Source organism: Engraulis encrasicolus, chromosome 19 (genome assembly GCF_034702125.1).
Source record: "Engraulis encrasicolus isolate BLACKSEA-1 chromosome 19, IST_EnEncr_1.0, whole genome shotgun sequence".
NCBI lineage: Eukaryota > Metazoa > Chordata > Actinopteri > Clupeiformes > Engraulidae > Engraulis > Engraulis encrasicolus.
Genome location: NC_085875.1, coordinates 16,602,708 through 16,622,106, shown reverse-complemented (window position 1 = coordinate 16,622,106; position 19,399 = coordinate 16,602,708). Strand labels below are relative to the sequence as shown.

At 42.3% G+C, this 19,399-nt stretch overlaps 1 protein-coding gene across 1 annotated transcript in view; it reads right to left on the bottom strand.

Annotated features, from left to right (window-relative positions):
* Positions 1-2,461: 2,461 nt before the first annotated feature.
* vps39 (VPS39 subunit of HOPS complex) overlaps positions 2,462-19,399 on the bottom strand; it is an 85,658-nt gene continuing 68,720 nt past the window's right edge. Inside the window, exons 22-24 of the mRNA XM_063183703.1 lie at positions 11,707-11,841; positions 8,395-8,486; positions 2,462-2,977 (exon numbers count right to left, since the gene is read on the bottom strand). Of these exons, the coding sequence (XP_063039773.1) occupies positions 2,896-2,977; positions 8,395-8,486; positions 11,707-11,841 (309 nt within the window). The 3' untranslated portion in view covers positions 2,462-2,895. The remainder of the gene's footprint in view (positions 2,978-8,394; positions 8,487-11,706; positions 11,842-19,399) is intronic.

The following is a 19,399-nucleotide window of genomic DNA, read 5'->3' as shown; positions in this document are numbered from 1 at the left end:
ACTAAACAAGCATAACAAGCATATTCATTGCAGCATATCAACCACCAATTGCTAATTCATTTATGGGCATTGGATGCAGTAGCACATCGTCTGAGCCCCAAAAAAAAGTCTCACGCGTATATGAATTGTTAAAAATTCAATTTATCTAGGTCACATACAGATGTACAGTAATTATCAGATGATCACAGACAGACCAGCTATTCATTCTTACACAATCATCAAGTGTCTATCTCTCCCCAAAATCTTTACCTAGTACCCCTCACGTTGGTGTTAGAGCCCGTGTTAAATACAAAATAAATACGAAAACCATAAGTAAGGTTACTCAGGCTTAAAGTGCCATGCTACTGTGTGCAACTTCAAGCTGCTTGTCATGATGAGTATTATCTGCACGTCAAGCTTTAAACACAAAGGAAAGCACGTGAGTACACGCGGATTCACTGTGACGTGCACCAATAAAAAAAAAGAAATGAAAGAAAACATGCAAAAAAAGAGGAAGAATGAAAACAACCAAGTGTAACAGTATCGGGGCAAGAGAGAGAGAGAAGGAGATTGAGAGAGGGAGAGAGAGAGAGAGAGAGAGAGAGAGAGATGCACAACAGTGTGTCCATTCTAAAGGGTCTCTCTCTCTCTCTCTCTCTCTCTCTCTCTCTCTCTCTCTCTCTGTCTCTGTCTCTGTCTCTGTCTCTGTCTCTGTCTCTGTCTCTCTCGTGTAGTCACAGTTAAAGCTGTTGTTGTCTGGTGTCTGGTTTCCTGCTATGGCCCTCAGCAGCAGCAGCAGCAGCAGCAGCAGCAGCAGCAGCAGCAGCAGCCTGATGTAAAGCTCTAGCGATGGAGGAGCTGAGCAGAGCAGAACGCACAGCAGAGCAAAACACACTGCTGGCCATCAGCTGAACCCTGCTGGCCTCTGCTGAGAGGACTGACACGCAAATCCGCAGAAACACACCACAGCTTCACTTATTGATAAGAGATACACACACACAAACACACACGCATGCACGCACATATGCACGCGCACACGCACCAGAGCAGAGCTGGACAGAGATGTCAATGTTAATGTGCAAAACCCCCCCCCAAAAAAACACAACTAGAAAATGAGAGCTGAGACAGAACAGCCAAGTACACGAGGACAGACAGGCCTGTTTTGGGGTCTCTAGAGTACTCTTTCTCCAGGAGACCCAACAAGCGCAAGGCTCTCACTTTATTTGGCAGGCATGATGACTTTTCTTCAGAAGAGGGTTCAGAGGGTTGAGCTCACATCTCACATCGCTTCTCAGTTCACACAAGATTCAGGGCCATTTTCCTCCCCCTCTGTGTTTTAAGACTTAACACAGTTTCCCAAACAGAGTTCAAATGATTCCATCTCAAAGCTAAAAGGCTAACGAGGCGTGCCTCTGTGGTTTTTTAAAGTCCTTTTAGTTGTCCAAGCCATAATACACGTTTGTTGTTGTCCAACACACACATCCGTGCCAACCAGTAATGTCCCATTCCGTGTTGGTCCAATATCCTTCACTTAAGGCCTTGTCAAGTCATTTACTGTATATTTTGTCCGATGTCCACCATACAGTATGATTCCGTCTCAGTGTTGACCCAGTGTTGTCAGAGATGGGAATCAGTGGGCATCAGTGTCCAGACAAGAGGGGGGGGGGGTCAAAGACGTCTTTGTCATTCAGTGTTACGGACACCTTCCGCCGACTGTAACTGCAAAAAAACATGATTTTTAAATTGTTTCAAGTGAATGGATGACAGCCGAGGCTTTCATGAATTCCCTGTAACAAAAAATAAATAAAAAGAGTCATGTTTTTTTACAGTTACAGTCAGCAGAAGGCATCCGTTACACTGAATGACAATGCCATTTTGCATGTCTTTGACCCAGGGGCACATACTCCTTGAGGTCCATACACAGTTGTCCAGTCGCACGCACATAGTGTATTATATTCATGAGTCTCACATATGAACAAGTGAAGCCTGTAGCTTGGGGCCGTAAGGTCTGAGGAAGGAATCAGTGAAATCCACACACAGTATAATAATCTATTCTCTTCTCCCCCAATACATGACACAGTCCCCTGTGAAGCTGTGAGGGATGTTGTGTGTCCTGTCCTGTCCACTGAGGGAGGTATCAGAGCATGGTGGTGTGGTGTGGTGTGGTGTGGTGTGGTGTGGGGGGCCAGGTGTCCTTTGGTGACCATCCAACCAGGGCTCTAAATAAACTTTTTTTCGACACAAGCCAAAATGGATAATAGATGTTACTCTTACAAGCCAAACACACACTCCCGAATGGGTCAAAGTGGCTAGTAGTAAGTTGGTCTTTTCTACCAGCCAAACTGAAAGTTCGGCAGCATTTGGCCAGTTGGTTGGCTGGTGTTAATTCAGAGCCCTGTGACCATCCATCCACACATAGAGGCTCTAATGGCAGGTCTAACCGCACAAATACACCTAGTACGACAAGAGCGAGGCGAGCAACGGAAGTAATTGACTTTGTTTTGTGTCGCACAACAAAAGCGATTGTGGAGACAAGAGGCGATTTGCGCGACGAGAGCGACAGTTTGAAGTTGAAATCCTTTCAACTTTCTATGACGCGGTTCGGCGACCAGCCGCGACAGCCAATGACTGTATAGGGGTCAGTGACCACAGCCAATGGGAATGTTTGAATGCTTTGCCTTTTGCTTGCAACGGACATACTGTAGTCGCTTCAATCGCTCGTATCGCTCTGTCACTTCAATCGCATCGTGGCTGGTCTATTTGTCCGGTAATGCAGCTGAGACGAGATGAGATGTGCTGAGCTGGAACTGGAGGCAGCAGCAGGCCCACTGCTGCTGTTACTGTTACTGCTGCTGTTTGTAGAGTACTGACTGCCACGCAGTGTACTGAACATACAGTACATGATGATAATGGACCTCACTGTTCTGTGGGGCAGACGCTGCGGTCCTTGCAGCAGAAGTAATGGACCACCACTCCGTTTGGATAGCGGGCAAAGGCACTGCGAGAGGACACAAGGAGAGAGAGGGAGGGAGGGAGGGAGGAAACACATGAGAAAAAACATGGCGGTTCACTATGGAGATGATCTGAAATGGAGAGTGAATTGTAATGTGTGGGGTACATTAAAAGTGCAATGGAAGGTAGCGGTATTTCTATTTCGGTACGTGCTGGGGCTAGGTGAAATGAGGGATTCCGTTCCCTGTTACTTTTCATATTCTATGGACGCCTTTGCAATTTTAGAATGTTGACAATTTCTGGCTTTTTTCCCCCAGTGACCTCTACCATTTCCTGTTTTCGTTTCGAGTGCTTGTTATCGTAGCCTGCTTATGCCGTGTCCAGACCAAGAGCGAACTATGCTGCCTGGTAGCGTGGGTAGCAGAAGAAGTTTCGCCTTGAATTCGCTGTAAGTTATTCGCTGCAGACGCAGCATTGACATGTTTGATTCAGCTAATCACATAACGGCTCTGGCTTGACAGCCTGGGACATTCGGAGATATGAACGTTCCCATTGGTTTTCGCCAAACAGCGTCAGAGCGAATTCGCCTGCAATTAGATTTAGTTTAATCGTCAAAATTCGCTCTGGTCGCGCAAGAAGCTTTGCTCCTGGCGAATTCGCTTGGGTAGCGCATGTCGCGCGCCCTCTATAGAGAAATAATGACTTCCGTCGCTTCATTCGCTCCGTTCGCTCCTGGTCTGTACACGGCATTAGGGTTGCATCATTCTGTCATTCTCTTAAGTCAGTGATTCTGAAACTATGGTGGGCACTGGTGGGCAACGAAGGTGGGCCAAGTCGGTTCTGACATCATTTTCTGAAAATCTAAATATTTGTGTGTGTGTGTTGCTGCTGTTGACAACATATTTGAGTTGCATTGCTTGTTGGGTCAGAGGTGGGCACCAAGATGGCCCCAAGCTGGAAGAGGTCATAGGTTTTGACTTTGAAGACTTTTCTACAGCATATTAAAAAAAAAATGTCCTTAGACTGTGTGTACCACACAAACTCTTTGCTCTCTGGTAGGACATCTAACCGGAAAAAAGTGCGCTCACTGAAATTCTCAATGTTCTAATAGTGCATAAGACAGTGGTTCTTAACCTGGGGTGGGCCAGAGATTCCAGGGGGTGCACAGAATTTTGTTTGTGTAGAGGTTGTGACCAAAATTATACTTGCACAAAACATTATAATTACCGGTAGGCCAAATTAAGTCCAAATTAAACAAGCTTTGCCCCCCATTTAAGGTCATTCAGGTATTGATTCATGTCTCAAGCGAGAATCATTGTAATTTATCACTCATTTATCTTTTTTTTAGTGCATACACATGTAGAAGTTTGTGTTGGGGATGCGCGGCTTGTCTTCGGCACGGGTAAGGGGGTGCGCTAAGAACCACTAGCATAGGGGACAATCGGGATAACAATATTACTCAGCCACATTTGGGAAGCTTCATCAAAGTAGTTGGGCAAAATAAAAAAAAAACAATAATTAATAAAGTAATTTAAATGATAATAATTTGTGCAATTTAGAAAAAAATGCATACTGGCGGGAACTGATAATGGCAAATTAAGTGCAGATAGATCCCTTGAGAGCGTGCACAGCACAGGCGCTCCTCCACACAGCAATCCTTGTGAGACTGGAAAAGCTTTAGTCACAGTTATCCCACACTCTCCCTCCTCTGGGTACCGAGACTGTGATTGGGGAGTGAGATTATGAGAAACTTTCCTGGCTCTAGCTTGGCCGACTGTTTTCTGTTTCAGTGTTTCTCAACCTTTTTTTAGGCGAGGCACCCTTTCAATTCATGAAAAATGTCAAGGCACCCCAAACCAACAAGCCGTAACATGGCATCGCATCCGATACCAAACAAGCTTAGAAAAGTAACACATTTGGAGACGTCACACGACCTACGTTCGAAGTTGCAGCTGACTGGGGCGACCTATATTTACTTTATCGTGCGTAAATGGCAGAAAGATTCCACTGACTAACATTAACTTATCAATTTAGACAAATATGTATTAGATTACATCATTTATTTATCAGCCACGTTTCCGCGGCACCCCTGAGGAGGGCCTGCGGCACCCCTGTTGAGAAACACTGTTTTCTGTTTGGCCATAGCACATCAGCTGGTGTGCAGGAACACATTGTGACCACACTGACCCTCAAGGGTAAATACTGTACAACAGAGCTCTCACTGCAGACAGAACAAGGATTGTGTATGCCATACAGAATCCTTGGTCAATGGTCAATGGTCAATCCTTGGTTGAGACCAGTGTTTCTCAAAGTGGGGTGCAAGCCCCCCTTGGGGGGCGCGGAGACTTTCCAGGGGGGGCGTGTGCCATCTGATTTTGAGTTTTTTTCCCCAAAGGAAATTGTTTCCTGTCTCGCCAATAAGCAATACATGATAAGCCCTCAGCAACATTATATTATAAATTGTTTTGTTTTGTTATATTATAAAATGAATTTGAATAGCATAGGAAATGAACACACGTCCCTCTTTGTTTTATCTCACCAGTCACCTTTCCTTTGATTCTGCGCAGCGATCGTAAAATCAGTCTGCGTGAGTACTACTGTTGCTTGGGGGGGGGTTGGAAGCATCCCGTCCGAAAGGGGGAATGATGGGAAAAGTTTGAGAACCCTTGGTGTATGGTGTGTGCATGCTATTTGGACCTTGAGTCAAAGCAGACAGAACAAGAATAGTGTATTATATATTACATGTAGCTGATGCTTTTATCAGATATTATCAGTACAGGCTGTTGGTTACAGTCCCTGGAGCATTGTGGGGTCAACTTCAGCCATGGAGTGACATAGGAAGGGTGGGACACAAACCTGCAACCCTCTGATTTAAAGTCCATCTCATTGACCATTAAACCACAGCTGCCCGATAATTGTACATAATTATTTTGTGTGGTGCAGTGTTGTATAATAGCAAGACAGATCAACTCAATGCCGACGGAGCAAGGGTTATGTTATGTTATGTCATATCATATTACATTATATTATAATAATATATATCAGGCACGTGCACTCCAATACGGCAGGGGAGGCTGTGCCTCACCTGTCTCTTCTAGACTTCATGAGAATGATGAGATGCAGTAAATGTGAATAATAGTAACAATAATAACTACTGTTTTCGAGCATATTTACCATAACTACCATTTGTGCAGTATTTAAACAGTTTCAATCATTTTCAATCATTTTTGTGGCCAAAACCGCACTATTTTCCCACCTCCTGCTCCGAATACACTGAATTTGGGGCAACTCCCGAGTTGGCCTCACCGCAGATTGCGCAATCCCTCAGTAACAAGCTTCAGCGCATGCGCCATTTTGCTCGTTCTGTGTATGCAATTCGTAATATTGTATTAAACGTTTTTATACACTTAACAGAAATATGTATGGTGTGCCCACATTTTCCTGATATTTGTTTTCACTATTTTCTACGTGTGATTATCATTTCTTTACTCTGAGCGCTTTGGCATAACCCCATTGAAAAATAGAGTAGTGCGGCGAGCAACACATTGGCCTCACCCTCATTCTGCCGTTGAGTCTAGCCAGAGAGAGTTTAGATTGGTCTAGCTTTGTCAGTGACGTCATAGCGCCACTATATGAAGTTCAATACAGTCAGTCATTAGTGTTGGCTAGCTTGTTCACGTTGACTGCTACCATCGAAGTGGATTTCATAACGAAACTAAGATCATTCTCAAAGTTGGATTTCCAAGGGAAACAAGACGTGATAAAGAATGGACGACCGACACCAGAGCTGAGGAAATTGTTTCAGGAGATTGGACAGAATATTATTTGATTATTTCACAGTTAGTGGTACAACCGAAAAGACTGGCTATGTGGAGTGGGGGGCAACAAGCAAAACAACGTTAGCAGTTTGCTAGCTGGGTTGGATATGTCAAACCGTGAGAATATTATTGCGAGAAGCCCTGTAATCAAGACAGCATTTCAAGGTAAGGAAATTTGATTATTACATTTGCCCGCCGTGGCGTTGACTTGGGTCTAAGTTTTATTTGATTTTGTCAAGATGAAGGAAGAGTTGTTTGAAAAATAGTTCGGTTGCATTGGTTTTACAGTAGCTATGTTTCACATATGCATTTCAGGCGTAATCTTAACCTGCAACTAGTGAGAATGTTTTGAATGACATAGCAATGGCTACATGTCTCAAAGAATAATTCATCACGAGTGATGTTGGCAACAGAACGAACTAGGGGTTGTGGGTTCCTGGATTTTGGTTTGGTTTGCAGCTGTGTGTTCACTTTGCCAGTCCCAGTATGCCCAAGTGATAACGTTGCTTGCTATCCTAACGAGGCAGTTTAAAATGATAATAATCTAACGCTGTATAATACACGCTTTGAGGTTCGGCTCGTCTGACATTCTTTGAAATGTCCATCCTCGAGATGAACGACTGTGGAATATTTCAGCGTCATTGTCTATTGTTTAGCCTATAGTATTTAGGTTGAGTTTGGGTCCGCAGTGGTATGATGTGGATGAGTGGGATAGTTGACGGTTCTCAGGAGGAGTGTCCTCAAATGACGCACCATGTCGTGCCTATTTTCTGTCTACTCTAGTCTTTTCTACCGGAGGTGGTAGCTGTCCATGATCACGGCCACGTCTGGCTTCATTATCTATTTCACAGGCTACCAGAAGGATCATCCCGGTGGGGTGATATTCTGTTGTTGAATGCATAATGTGAATTGTTGCTGTGTAAGCGGTAGCCTATTACAACGCAAGCATCGGATCTGTAGGCCTATTTTCGAGTGGTGGAGTGAAAGGAACGCTGATAAGCAGACCTCAAAATTCACCATAAGAGCATTTTTGTCCAAAATGCTCGTGTGGCTTGGGGTTATCAGCGTCCCCTCTTTCAAAGACCAGAAAACACTGAGAATGGCCTTGTATCTTGACGGCCTATAAAAATACAGTATAATCCTGGACACATATCGCGTCTGATCTGAATGTGGTGTCCACCTTTNTAACAGACATATTGGTGTAGGGAGGAGGAGTAGGCCTAGCAGGCCTAGTAGCGCAGCCTGTGCAGTAGGTAGCCTAGGTAGAACTAAACGTGACTCTGCCGCCAGTTATATGGTGAACTTGACTCAAACTTGTTAAATGGCACTGTCCCACCGTTGTTTACCCACGCCCCCTGCGCCAACGCCGAGTCTGGACCACTGAAGTGTGTGTGTGTGTGTGTGTGTGTGTGTGTGTGTGTGTGTGTGTGTGTGTGTGTGTGTGTGTGTGTGTGAGAGAGAGATATCTCTAATGGCATTTTCTCTAAATGCAGTATGTTTTAATATGTACAGTAGGCCTACCTTATGTTCAGAAAGCGACATATGAAACTTATAGATATTTGGCAAATATTGATAAGTCACTGCCTCACCAGCCATGAAGCTGACCGCACGTTACTGATATATATGTATATTTAATAGCATGTACCTGTTCCCAATCTTCTTCTTGCAGACTCTGCATGTCTTCTCCTCTGTGATCACACACTTCACCTGCTGATGGAAGATTCTTTCCTCCTGGACCTTCACACACAAACAGATTCAAAATGTCATACATACTGTACATTCCGTAGCCTATATGAAGCAAAATCATATGTTCATTCACCTACAGAAAAAATATTTCTTTCTTTCTCCTTTATTTTTTCACTAGTGTAGTCACATTGAGGCAGTTTCCTCTTTTCCAACTGGGCCCTAGCCAAGAGAGCAGCAAAAACGCGAAATGCTTAAAAGACATCACAATTGTTTACTATTTTCAAATTTTAAATGCATCCTGTAATTGTCCTGCACTTGATTGCAAGCATCGAGAGCTTCCCGAGCTCTATCAGTGCTGACACTCACAGACAGATTATATCTGAAGGGTTTACTCATTGCAATGCAACAAGGCAACATAACACACACTCTCTGTAGTGAACTGTTCAGTTGACGAGTGACCATTTCAGACAGGGCCTTAAAGGGACACTGTGCAGAACATGGTCAAAAAAGGTACTGCAACTATGCTGCTCATTGAAACTGTGTCGCCTATTGCCAAATTTTACCTTTTCATGATAGTTTACTAAGTAATAAACTATTTTTTCCTACTATGGCCCAAGTACAGTCATTTTTGCAGCTAAAAATGGCTATTTCAGGAAATTCAAAATTGCGGACCATGGAGAAGATCCCCCTTTTCATGTATGAAAAGTGCAATTTTTCCAGTCATAATGAATACTTGGAATTTCATGGTGGTGGTAAATATTCATGAAAAAGGTAACATTAGTGAATGGGTAGCATGAATTCTGGAAATAAACAACTAAAGATCTCACAGTGTCCCTTTAAACACACACACTGCAGCTGCACAAACTCCATCCTCACAGTACTGGAGTGATGGTGAAAAAAAATCCTGAGCCTGAACTTTTTCCCCTGCTCTAACGACGACCACAAGATACTCCATAGTGACGTAAGGTAGGCTTATTTTGACACATTATTCAAACAGTTAATAGCCTGTGTATGACCATTATTCAAGCCTGATCGTAGAAGAAAGCCCTGAACATGTAACACTTTCTGAGATAAGAATAACCTAATGGCTAATTATTATCAATGTTTTTATCTTTGCAAACTCGGTCAAGCCTGAAATCAGGCATGGAGCCTGAATACTATCAGCCCTGACAGTATCATTTCTGAGTCATCAAATAATCTCCATTCTTACAGTGCTTCTTACTGTTCTTACAATGTTTCTTACTGATTTTAGCCACGATGCATGCCGCCTAAGATCTATCAGTCCTATATTTGCAGAGAGGCTTAGGGCTACACCTGAAATGTGCACTCACTGGGGTGGGGTGGGTGCAGCAACGTAATTGGGGCTTTATATAGTGTGAACTGAAGGAGGTTAATATTTCATTGTGCTAGTTATTCTCAACCTTTTTTGAACAAATGCCCCCTTGACCTCATCATGAACCTGCCAACGCCCTCCTTAACATTAAAAAATAAAATAAACTAATAGCCCCCTTTTACGACGGAACGCCTTCCTCTCAGGTGTCTCCTTCTCAAGCATGACAAATACTAGTACTCAGGGCTCTTAATTCACTTTTTTCATCGCCAGCCAAAATTTGGCTGGTTGGCTGGTATTCATTTAAAGCCCTACCAGTACTCTATGTAATGGAGCTACCGTCCACATACTGAACGAATTAACAACACGTCAAATGTTTCAGGGTCTTCTAGAAACACACCGTAAACACAGCTGTCCAAACACCACGCCTAGTGCACACACCTTCGTGACATTGTCCGATACACAGGGGGAAAGCAATACTCATGCCCTATTATATATAGAGACCTGTATTAATAGCCATCGAGTGAACATTGCAGCCATGCCAGGGTCTTGGAAACACACTGTACACTGTACACACAGCTGTCCAAACGCAGCACGGCTGACCAGTAGGAACTCCAGCAAGAGACTCTGGACTTAGACCGTCACCTGGATGTAAAAACTGTCATGTTTAAAGGGACACTGTGTGAGATTTTTAGTTGTTTATTTCCAGAATTCATGCTACCCATTCAATAATGTTAACTTTTTCATGAATACTTACCACCACCATCCAATTCTAAGTATTCATTATGACTGGAAAAAATGCATTTTTCATACATGAAAAGGGGGATCTTCTCCATGGTCCGCCATTTTGAATTTCCAGAAATAGCCATTTTTAGCTGCAAAAATGACTGTACTTGGGCCATACTAGTAAATATTAGTAATATTAGTAATATTAGTTTGTAAACTTTCATGAAAAGATCAAATTTGGCAATAGGCAACACAGTTTCAATGAGCAGCATATTTACAGTACCTTTTTTGACCATTTCCTGCACAGTGTACCTTTAACTGTGATGCTCACTACATAGCACACTAATGTATGTGGGGAACCAAACAATGCAGCTTGCACCCAGTGTTGTCATCATGGTTAAAAAGATGGACTTTAGATCAGAGGGTTGCAGGTACAAATCCCTTGCAGGGCAGCATTCAGAGCAGATGTGTGAATGCGTATCCATGTTCGTGAATGCAAAATCACTTGGAATCAACTTTGTAGCTGTGACATTGTGCTAAATAAATACAGTTTCATTTAATCCATTGTGTCCTGGAGCGACATATACGCTGTATTCAAGTTCTTGAGATTTGAGCTGTTTTATTAAAAATGTGGGTATGTTAGAGAAGTATGAACATATTCTAGTGCAAAAATGAATGTTCTAGCTTTTAAATGCAACTTATTTTATGTTTTTGTGTGCTTCAGATGCTAAGATATTTAGGTTTTAATAGGGAGAGGCACCTTTACCCAAAAAGGGCTTAGGCTAAAATGGGTTAATTGATTGATTGATTGATTTGATTAGAGCCTCACTCACCCGTAAGAACTCTGCCTGCAGCAGGTGTGTGAATGCGTATCCATGTGTGTGAATGCAAAAGCACTTTGAATCAACTTTGTAGTTGTGAAATTGTGCTATATATATAAATACATTTTCATTTAATTGATTGATTGATTGATTTGATTAGAGCAGAGGTTCCCAACCTTTTCCAACGTGGGGCCCACTCGAAATTGTCACAAATGTTCAGGGCCCACTTCTGACCCAATAAAGAATAAAACTCAAATAAATCAATAGCAACAAACACCAAAATATGATTATAATTTGTGGAAAATGATTTCAAGGCCCACTTGGAATACCTTCAGGGCCCACCAGTGGGCCCCGGCCCATAGGTTGAAAATCACTGGATTCGAGCCTCACTCACCCGTAGGAACTCTGCCTGCAGCAGGCTCTTGAGCACCTGGTTGTAGCGCTTCCTCTGCGCCTTCTCCTCCAGCACGCTCTCCAGGAACACGCGGATCTCATTGATCTGGGTGTTGGCCGGCAGCAGGTTGATCGCCTGTTTATACCCATTGGCGGAAGACAAGATCAAAATTTGAGATTGTTATTTTCATACCTGCTTGAAAGGGTTGAAAAAGGGTTGAAAAAGGTGACAAACTATCACCACTGGCTACACNCCCCCCCCCCCCCCCCAAAAAAAAACCTCCTCGGATCTACACGATTCACGTAAGTGACCTATTTTGGTGAATGGTGAATAACGGTGAATTTCGCCGAAAGGTGACAAGTTTGCAGGTATGCATTTTATTGAAGTCTTTATTGTCCCATATGGACATTTGTTTTCACATCACATTCGTTTTCATACGCCAATTAATTAATCAGGTTCACCATTAAGTCAGATATTCTGTGACTCACTTCTCGCATATATACAAGTACATACAGTCATAGACACCATTTACAAATACATCCAAATACATCCACATACAGTATGCTTCTCACCTCTACATACACTCCACGTTTGCACCATCTCCTCTAATTAACTCCAATAGCCCACCATGCATACATCCTCCCCCCACATCCAACACATCTTGACCACTCATTGTACTTGCACTTTGTATTTTACAAGTGAGCTGCAAGGGTAATGGACTGTGTGCAGGATATTTACTTTCTAGATCAGTGATTCTCAAAGTGTGGTCCGGGGACCACTAGTAGTCCGTGACAGAGCTCAGGTGGTCCGCGAGGGGATTTCTACTTTTCCACGGCTATATTTGTAACATTTTTACAAAGCTAAACAACACAATAAGACAGACTTGTAAATGTGAATAAAAAGTAAGTGATCTGCATCGAAATTAGCAGTGTCAAATTAGCACCCGTCAACAGTCAATTCAGTTGAGAGGTGATCCCTGAATATTTTCGGGGGGACGAAATGGTCCTCGGTCTGAAAAGGTTTGAGGAACACTGTTCTAGATATTCAAACATGAACCAGCACAATCCATATGCTGAAAGTCATCTAAATGTTTCAAGGCCGTTAGCAGGGTCTACTACCGCCTGTTGATACCCATTGGAGGAAAGGGGAGAGGAGAGCAAAAAAAAAAAGAGGATTAGAGGTTGGGAGTGATATAAGATACCAGAGTAGGGCTGCACGATTATGGAAAAAATCATAATCACGATTATTTTGATCAAAATCGTAATCATGATTATTAATCACGATTATTGAATTTCGCAGATTTTTTTGAAAATTATAACAAGATGAAATATAACCAGGAAAGAATTATATACCGGATGAGCAAAATAAAATGAATTGTAATAATTATGTAAAGGCAATAGCATGAAACTTAGGTGGACAGATTTCTGGCCAGAAACACCAGCCTGTCAATATGTTCTGGCTTCAAGGACGCTCTAAAAGGTAGGTCACTATTGCCACGATTAAATCATGATTAAAATTTCGACTTCGATTTCACTAATTTATCACGATTTTCGATTATTTTCGATTAATTGTGCAGCCCTATACCAGAGTATAGCATAGGAGTAGCCTGGCACACCAGACTATAACATGGAAAGTACTGTATAGTCTGGAATAGGGGTCTACGCATACAGGTTTTTTAATGGCCGATGCAATACCGATTTTTTTTCCCATCACCCTTGACCGATACCCGATTTCCGATACCTGATATTTGGGGCCGAAATGGGTTTAAAAAAAAAAGGTAAAAAAAATGACAAATATTCTAGGTCTCAAGTTAAAAATAAACATTCCTTTAACATTATCAAATTGAGGTAGAACTTGTAACATTTAAACACCCACTCTAACAATCAAGTGATGTCTAACAATCAAGTAATAAAAAAAGAAAGTGTCGAATGATATAAAATAATAAATATTGCCTATCGGCCAAAACCACACACGTATCGGCCGATACCGATACACTTAAAAAATGCAAATATCGGCCCGATACCGATATATATATATCGGTCTATCCTTATACCAGAGTATAGAATAGGAGTAGCCTGGCACACTAGACTATAACATGGAAAGTACTGTATAGTCTGGAACCACACAATTAACAAAGCTGTGCAGGCACTGGTTGGGATCAAACTGCTTCAAAAAGTTTTAGCAAGCTGATTTTTCTAGGTTCAAGTAAAAACATCTAGTCAATCTCATTTTAAGTAAAAATCACCCAATAACTAGTCTTTTAAACTTGAATTTAGAACTAGAAATTAGACAATTTATACTTGTTTTTGAACATTTGTCCATGGGGCAAGATATTTTTACTTGTGTAACAAGTACTCTAAATTCCAGTTAAAAGGTACTAGTTATTGGGTGATTTTTACTTAAAATACGATTGATTAGATGTTTTTACTTGAAACTAGAAACATAAGCTTGCTAAGATTTCTTTTTTTGCAGTGTTGAAACTGTTTACTTGCACATAACATCCCATCAGAAAAAAAACAAGATTCACACTGATACTTGTGATTGAAGGACAGATTTCACAAACTTCTGGATTATCTCCTATGGAACAGTGCTAAACTAGTACGTAACGCAAGGCAAAAGCCTCCTTCCTCTGGAGCTGGGCGAGGTGGTTCAATTTACTAGGCCAGCACAGGAGGGGAGAGGAGCAAGAACGGTGGAGCAATACAAGATGGTGAAACAAGAAGACGAACGGGGGAAAAAAAAATTCTTGGGGCAAAAAATGTGACACTGCTCTGTCAGTTTGCTCAGAGGGTGGAGTGCACAAATACGCTCCAGTCTAAGAAGCGCACCACACGTTTGCTCTCCCAGTGTTGGGACCTCAAGAAAGCTCATTTTCAGCTCTGAGAACAATCCCATAATGTCGAAGTGAGTCATAAAGCGGACATGGCTACTTGGTCATGATGGCAGACAGTACGGCAGAAGCCAAATGCAGTGACTGACTACATACAATATTTTAGAAATCTCCTTTTAAATCTCCAGTTTTATGAATATCTATAAATATCTTAAAGATATCTAAGGCAACTAAAACTCTATGTCTAAATGAAAAGCAGAAATGGATTAAAAAGGCATAGGTTTACAGAGACATCCACGTGTAAATAGGGTTCAATTGTGTAGCTACAAAGTTGTTCCTCAGCTTTTTGATGTACTGTATGTTGGCAAAGAACAATTATGTGCAATCAGTAATTGGCAATCAGGCGTGAAAATGCAATAATGCTGTCCATCCGATTCATTTGTTCCAGCCATGTAAAAAAAAAAAAAATCAGTTGCATCTCATTAGCAAAACGCTTCCAGGTGGATGAGATCATCAGGGAGAAAATCAGCCTATTACACGCACATGTGAAATCTGGCAATATGAAACATTACTGCTGAGGGGGGCAAATTTAGGTGCTGTTTCCACGTAGCAGGATATTTTTTTAGCAGGGTATTTTTTTCTCCTTTTAGGTGTAAACGCAACATGTGGATACAAATAAATTCTCCATTGTAACAAATGTGTTTCAGCCCCCTAAATAGGATATTTTTTTCTCCTGCTTTTTATACCTGCATTTTAAATATCTGCTACGTGGAAATGGAAGGCTAAAACCAATGCAAAACCAATATAACCAGGAGAAAAAAATATCCACATATAAAAATATCCAGCTACGTGTAAACAGCACCTCAGTGCTGGGCAAAGAACGTAGAATGAATAAGAACTAGCTCTATCACTCGCTGGAGAATGCTTTGGCCACGGTGTAGTACAGGGGCACAGCCTGAAGATACGGTGCGCATGGGTAGTAGTGGTGGGTTTGACGACATGATGGATACAAATTGCGACTCCAGAAACAGCAAAATCGGTCGAAAGTGGATGTCCGAATGTCCAGCTGTCAGCCAGCCTTAATTGCTGGAGATAATAAAGGACAGCTGACAAAAATGTACAGTTATTTATAGAGATGCACCGGATCCTGATTTTTAGGAACCTGCCAGATACCGGATCCACTGCTTAAGATCCTGCCGGATCCGGAACCGGATCCTACAAAAGGGTTAAAACATATAGTCTACTCGCACACGTGGGCCCTTTTTATTACGTTGGCTCAAACTATTTTTTAGACTCATTGGCTTATTGCCACACTTCCTGCAACGGCCGCTTCCAAAGGGCTTTCACTCCATGCAGTGATTGGGGTTGTGAAAAACTGACTGAAAAGCCTAGGCTAGAGATGCACCAGACCCGGATTTTTAGGTAACATGCCGGATACCGGATCCACTGCTTAAGATCCTGCCGGACCCGGATCCTGTGAAAAACGCTATTATCCCGGATCCGGTGCATCTCTAGTTATTTATGACCTGTTCCACATTCCAACCGTGGAGATAGTGGCATTGCACTTTACCATGCCTCTAGTACTGACCATAGAAGAAGAAAGTGTCTCCTCTGGCAGCCCTGACGTACTACGGTCTGAGTAGGTAAGCCGTCATATCTCTAAAACCCTGGGTCCTGGGGGCCCACATCCGGCCCGCTGAGCCATTTTATCTGGCCCACAAAGCCTTTGCAAGAAAGACCAAGTGATATTCCCACCCTTCTTCAAACGGCAACCAAAGAAAGGGGTCTTTTTAGGGTTCATATTAACCAATAGGCTACTAGGTTCATCTAAACACATTTCATTACAATGTGCAGGAATGAAATGGCAAATCATTTCTTATTATTCACACAGAAAAGTTGCCTATTTATATACATTGGCTTTTGATTCTTAGATTTTAGTTTCCTTCATTTTTTGTTGTTGTTTTTATTGCACCAAATGTATACTTTTAGCCCTTGCCCTATAGTTTTAACTTCCCCTTCCCCTTTATTTTATCACTTTATGTACTGAAAGTTTTCTAAACTCCTTTTATGTATCTTATATAGTCAATGCTGCCAGTGCTGCAACTGTACACTGTATGCAGATGTTGTTTTCCTTTATGTCTATTGAAATGCTATGTGCTACTAATATGCTTTTCTTTATTTATTTATCTTGCTATTTTTATTCTAACCAGCCTCTGTGCAGCACTTTGGTCAGTTTTGTACTGTTTTAAATGTGCTTTAGAAATAAAACTTACTTTCTTACTTACTTACTTACAGAAAAGTTGCAAGCAACATCTTGCTATTATTTTGGTTTATATTCCAAACCTGTTCTAAATCTACTATCGTTACCATCACTTTCTGTCTGTCCATTTTAAATGTGGAGCAGAAACACCGAAACTGCGTCCAAGGTGCTGTTTCCACGTAGCTGAATATTTTTATATGTGGATATTTTTTTCTCCTGGTTGTATTGGTTTTGCATTGGTTTTGGCCTTCCGTTTCCACGTAGCAGATATTTAAAATCCAGGTATAAAAAGCAGGAGAAAAAAATATCCTGTTTAGGGGGCTGAAACGCATTCGTTACAATGGAGGATTTATTTTTATCCACATGTTGCGTTTATACCTAACAGGAGAAAAAAATACCCTGCTAAAAATATATCCTGCTACGTGGAAACAGCACCTGAATGTGGAGCAGAAACACCGAAACTGCGTCCAGGTCTCTAGTATCAGTAATGGGCATCCTACACCATGGACATGACATTCGTAGAGGCCTGAATGAGGAACGCCAAGTGCAAGTGAAACTCTAGACAGGGCATTAAGGAGTGGAAAGTAGGAAGTTGATAGCCCTGTCAGGAAGGTAAAGGAGACGAGCTGGAGCAGAGACGAGATGAGATGAGATGGCGGAGGCGAAGTGGAAGACGGGTGGCATTTTGTGTGGGCATAACCCTTCATTCACACTGGCACCGTCTGCAGACAGATCTCAATCAGAGATTCTTTAAGTATATAGAGACATGCCAATGTAATAGGTTGCTATGGGCACCTAACATGACCAGGTTCCGATCTGCCTAAAGGGGCGTGTCATAATACTTCTACAATGAATAGAACAGTCCTTAGGTCTGCCTAAAGGGGGATTTCCCCACACTCCCCCTTGCGATAGTAGATGGAATCTCTCTCTCTCTACTCTCTCTGTCTCAATGGTTGTGATGGATCCATCCACCAGTCAGACTGTGTGTATACTATACATATCTCGATATGTCAGACATACCTACAGTCTCCCCCTGCTTTCAATACAATTACCATAACTACCACAAAACAGTCTTGGCAAATCTGTGATACATTGGGTCTGGCCTGGCCACGAGGTCTGGGTTAGCGTGTGGTTAATAATGAGTCGTGTGGGCATTAGTGTGGCATGTGGGGGTATTAGAGTGGCGTGGGTGCATTAGTGTGGTGTGGGAGAGGGGCGCTGTGGCGCAGCGCACACATTTGGGCTTGCATGCCCAACCCCGGGGACCCCGGTTCGAGTCCGGCCGGGGTCATTTCCCGATCCTCCCCCGTCTCTCTGTCCCATTCGCTTCCTGTCACCATCTTCGACTGTCCTGTCAAAGGCATAAAAGCCCCTAAAATATATATATATATATACATATAAAAAAATATAGTGTGGCGTGGGGGCCTGGCATGCCGTATCAGGTCTGTAGTGAGGGCCTGGCCTAGCGCGTGTGGGCAGGAGTTCTGTAGTGAGGGCCTGGCGTGGTGCGTGTGGGCAGGAGATCTGTAGTAACCTGGCGCGTGTGGGCTGAAGGTGTACGTAGCCATGTGTTCTGTTGTGACTGCTCTGCTCTGCACTGCTGGCAATGTCTGATTCTCCACTAGCTCTCCGCCAAGTGAAATAAAAGAACAGAAACATCATGACGAAAGAACGAAAAAAAGAAAGAATAAAAGAAAAGAAAAAGAAAAAAAAAGAGACAAAGACAAAGAAAGACCGAAGGCAAAAAAAAGAGAATATAAGAGAGAAAAGCAGGAAGAATAGAGGCTCCAGTCTAAAAATGTCAAGACAGATGTAACAACTTCATTGTAGCCTTCAATGGACTCAAAGGGGAGATATAATCCTTTGATTCCATTCAATTGCAGGAGTACAGAAAAAAGGGAAAACAATGCTGGAAGGAGTGTTTTGATGTCCAAGATCTTAATGTATTCAAGTAAGGGAGAAAATATGGAAATAGTATGTCCACAACAGAAAGAGACAATATCCATGATGAGAAAAAGCTACAAATGTTGAATTTATGGGGCCCCTCGACGGTTTTCACTTAATGAGCATACAAATCCACCAAACCACAGAGAAGAAATAAAAGCAAAAAGAAAGAGGGGGAAAAAAGTAGTGCTAATAAATGAGGTATTTTTATAGGGCAAGGGGCTTTCAACACTGAACAAGCACTCATTACCGTTACATGACTGGGGCCGCGCGCCGCAGCCACTCCCCTGGCTCTGGTCCATGAGTCTGGCTGGTTATGTCAGCAGATGTAGAGTTTTTTAAATTTTATGTTAGCCTCCAAACGCATTACATCTGTGTGTCGTTAACCCACATCCATGTGAAAAGAAACACACAGTGACCACAGCAAAGCACCACTAGCGATATGATCTCACCTCACGCTGAGTGGCTTAATGAAGACGCTCGTTTGATATAAAACGGTGTATAAAAATGCGACTTCGATGTGAAGAGTTCTCTCTCTACAAGTGCTTCCAAATGAGGATCTTTCGGGGGAAAAAAGTAAGAATTCCAAATTAAAAGTTTTACAGATCAGTCCTGATTTGTTGCCCTGAGCCTCCTTCTCTGTTAATTAAATGTGTTGA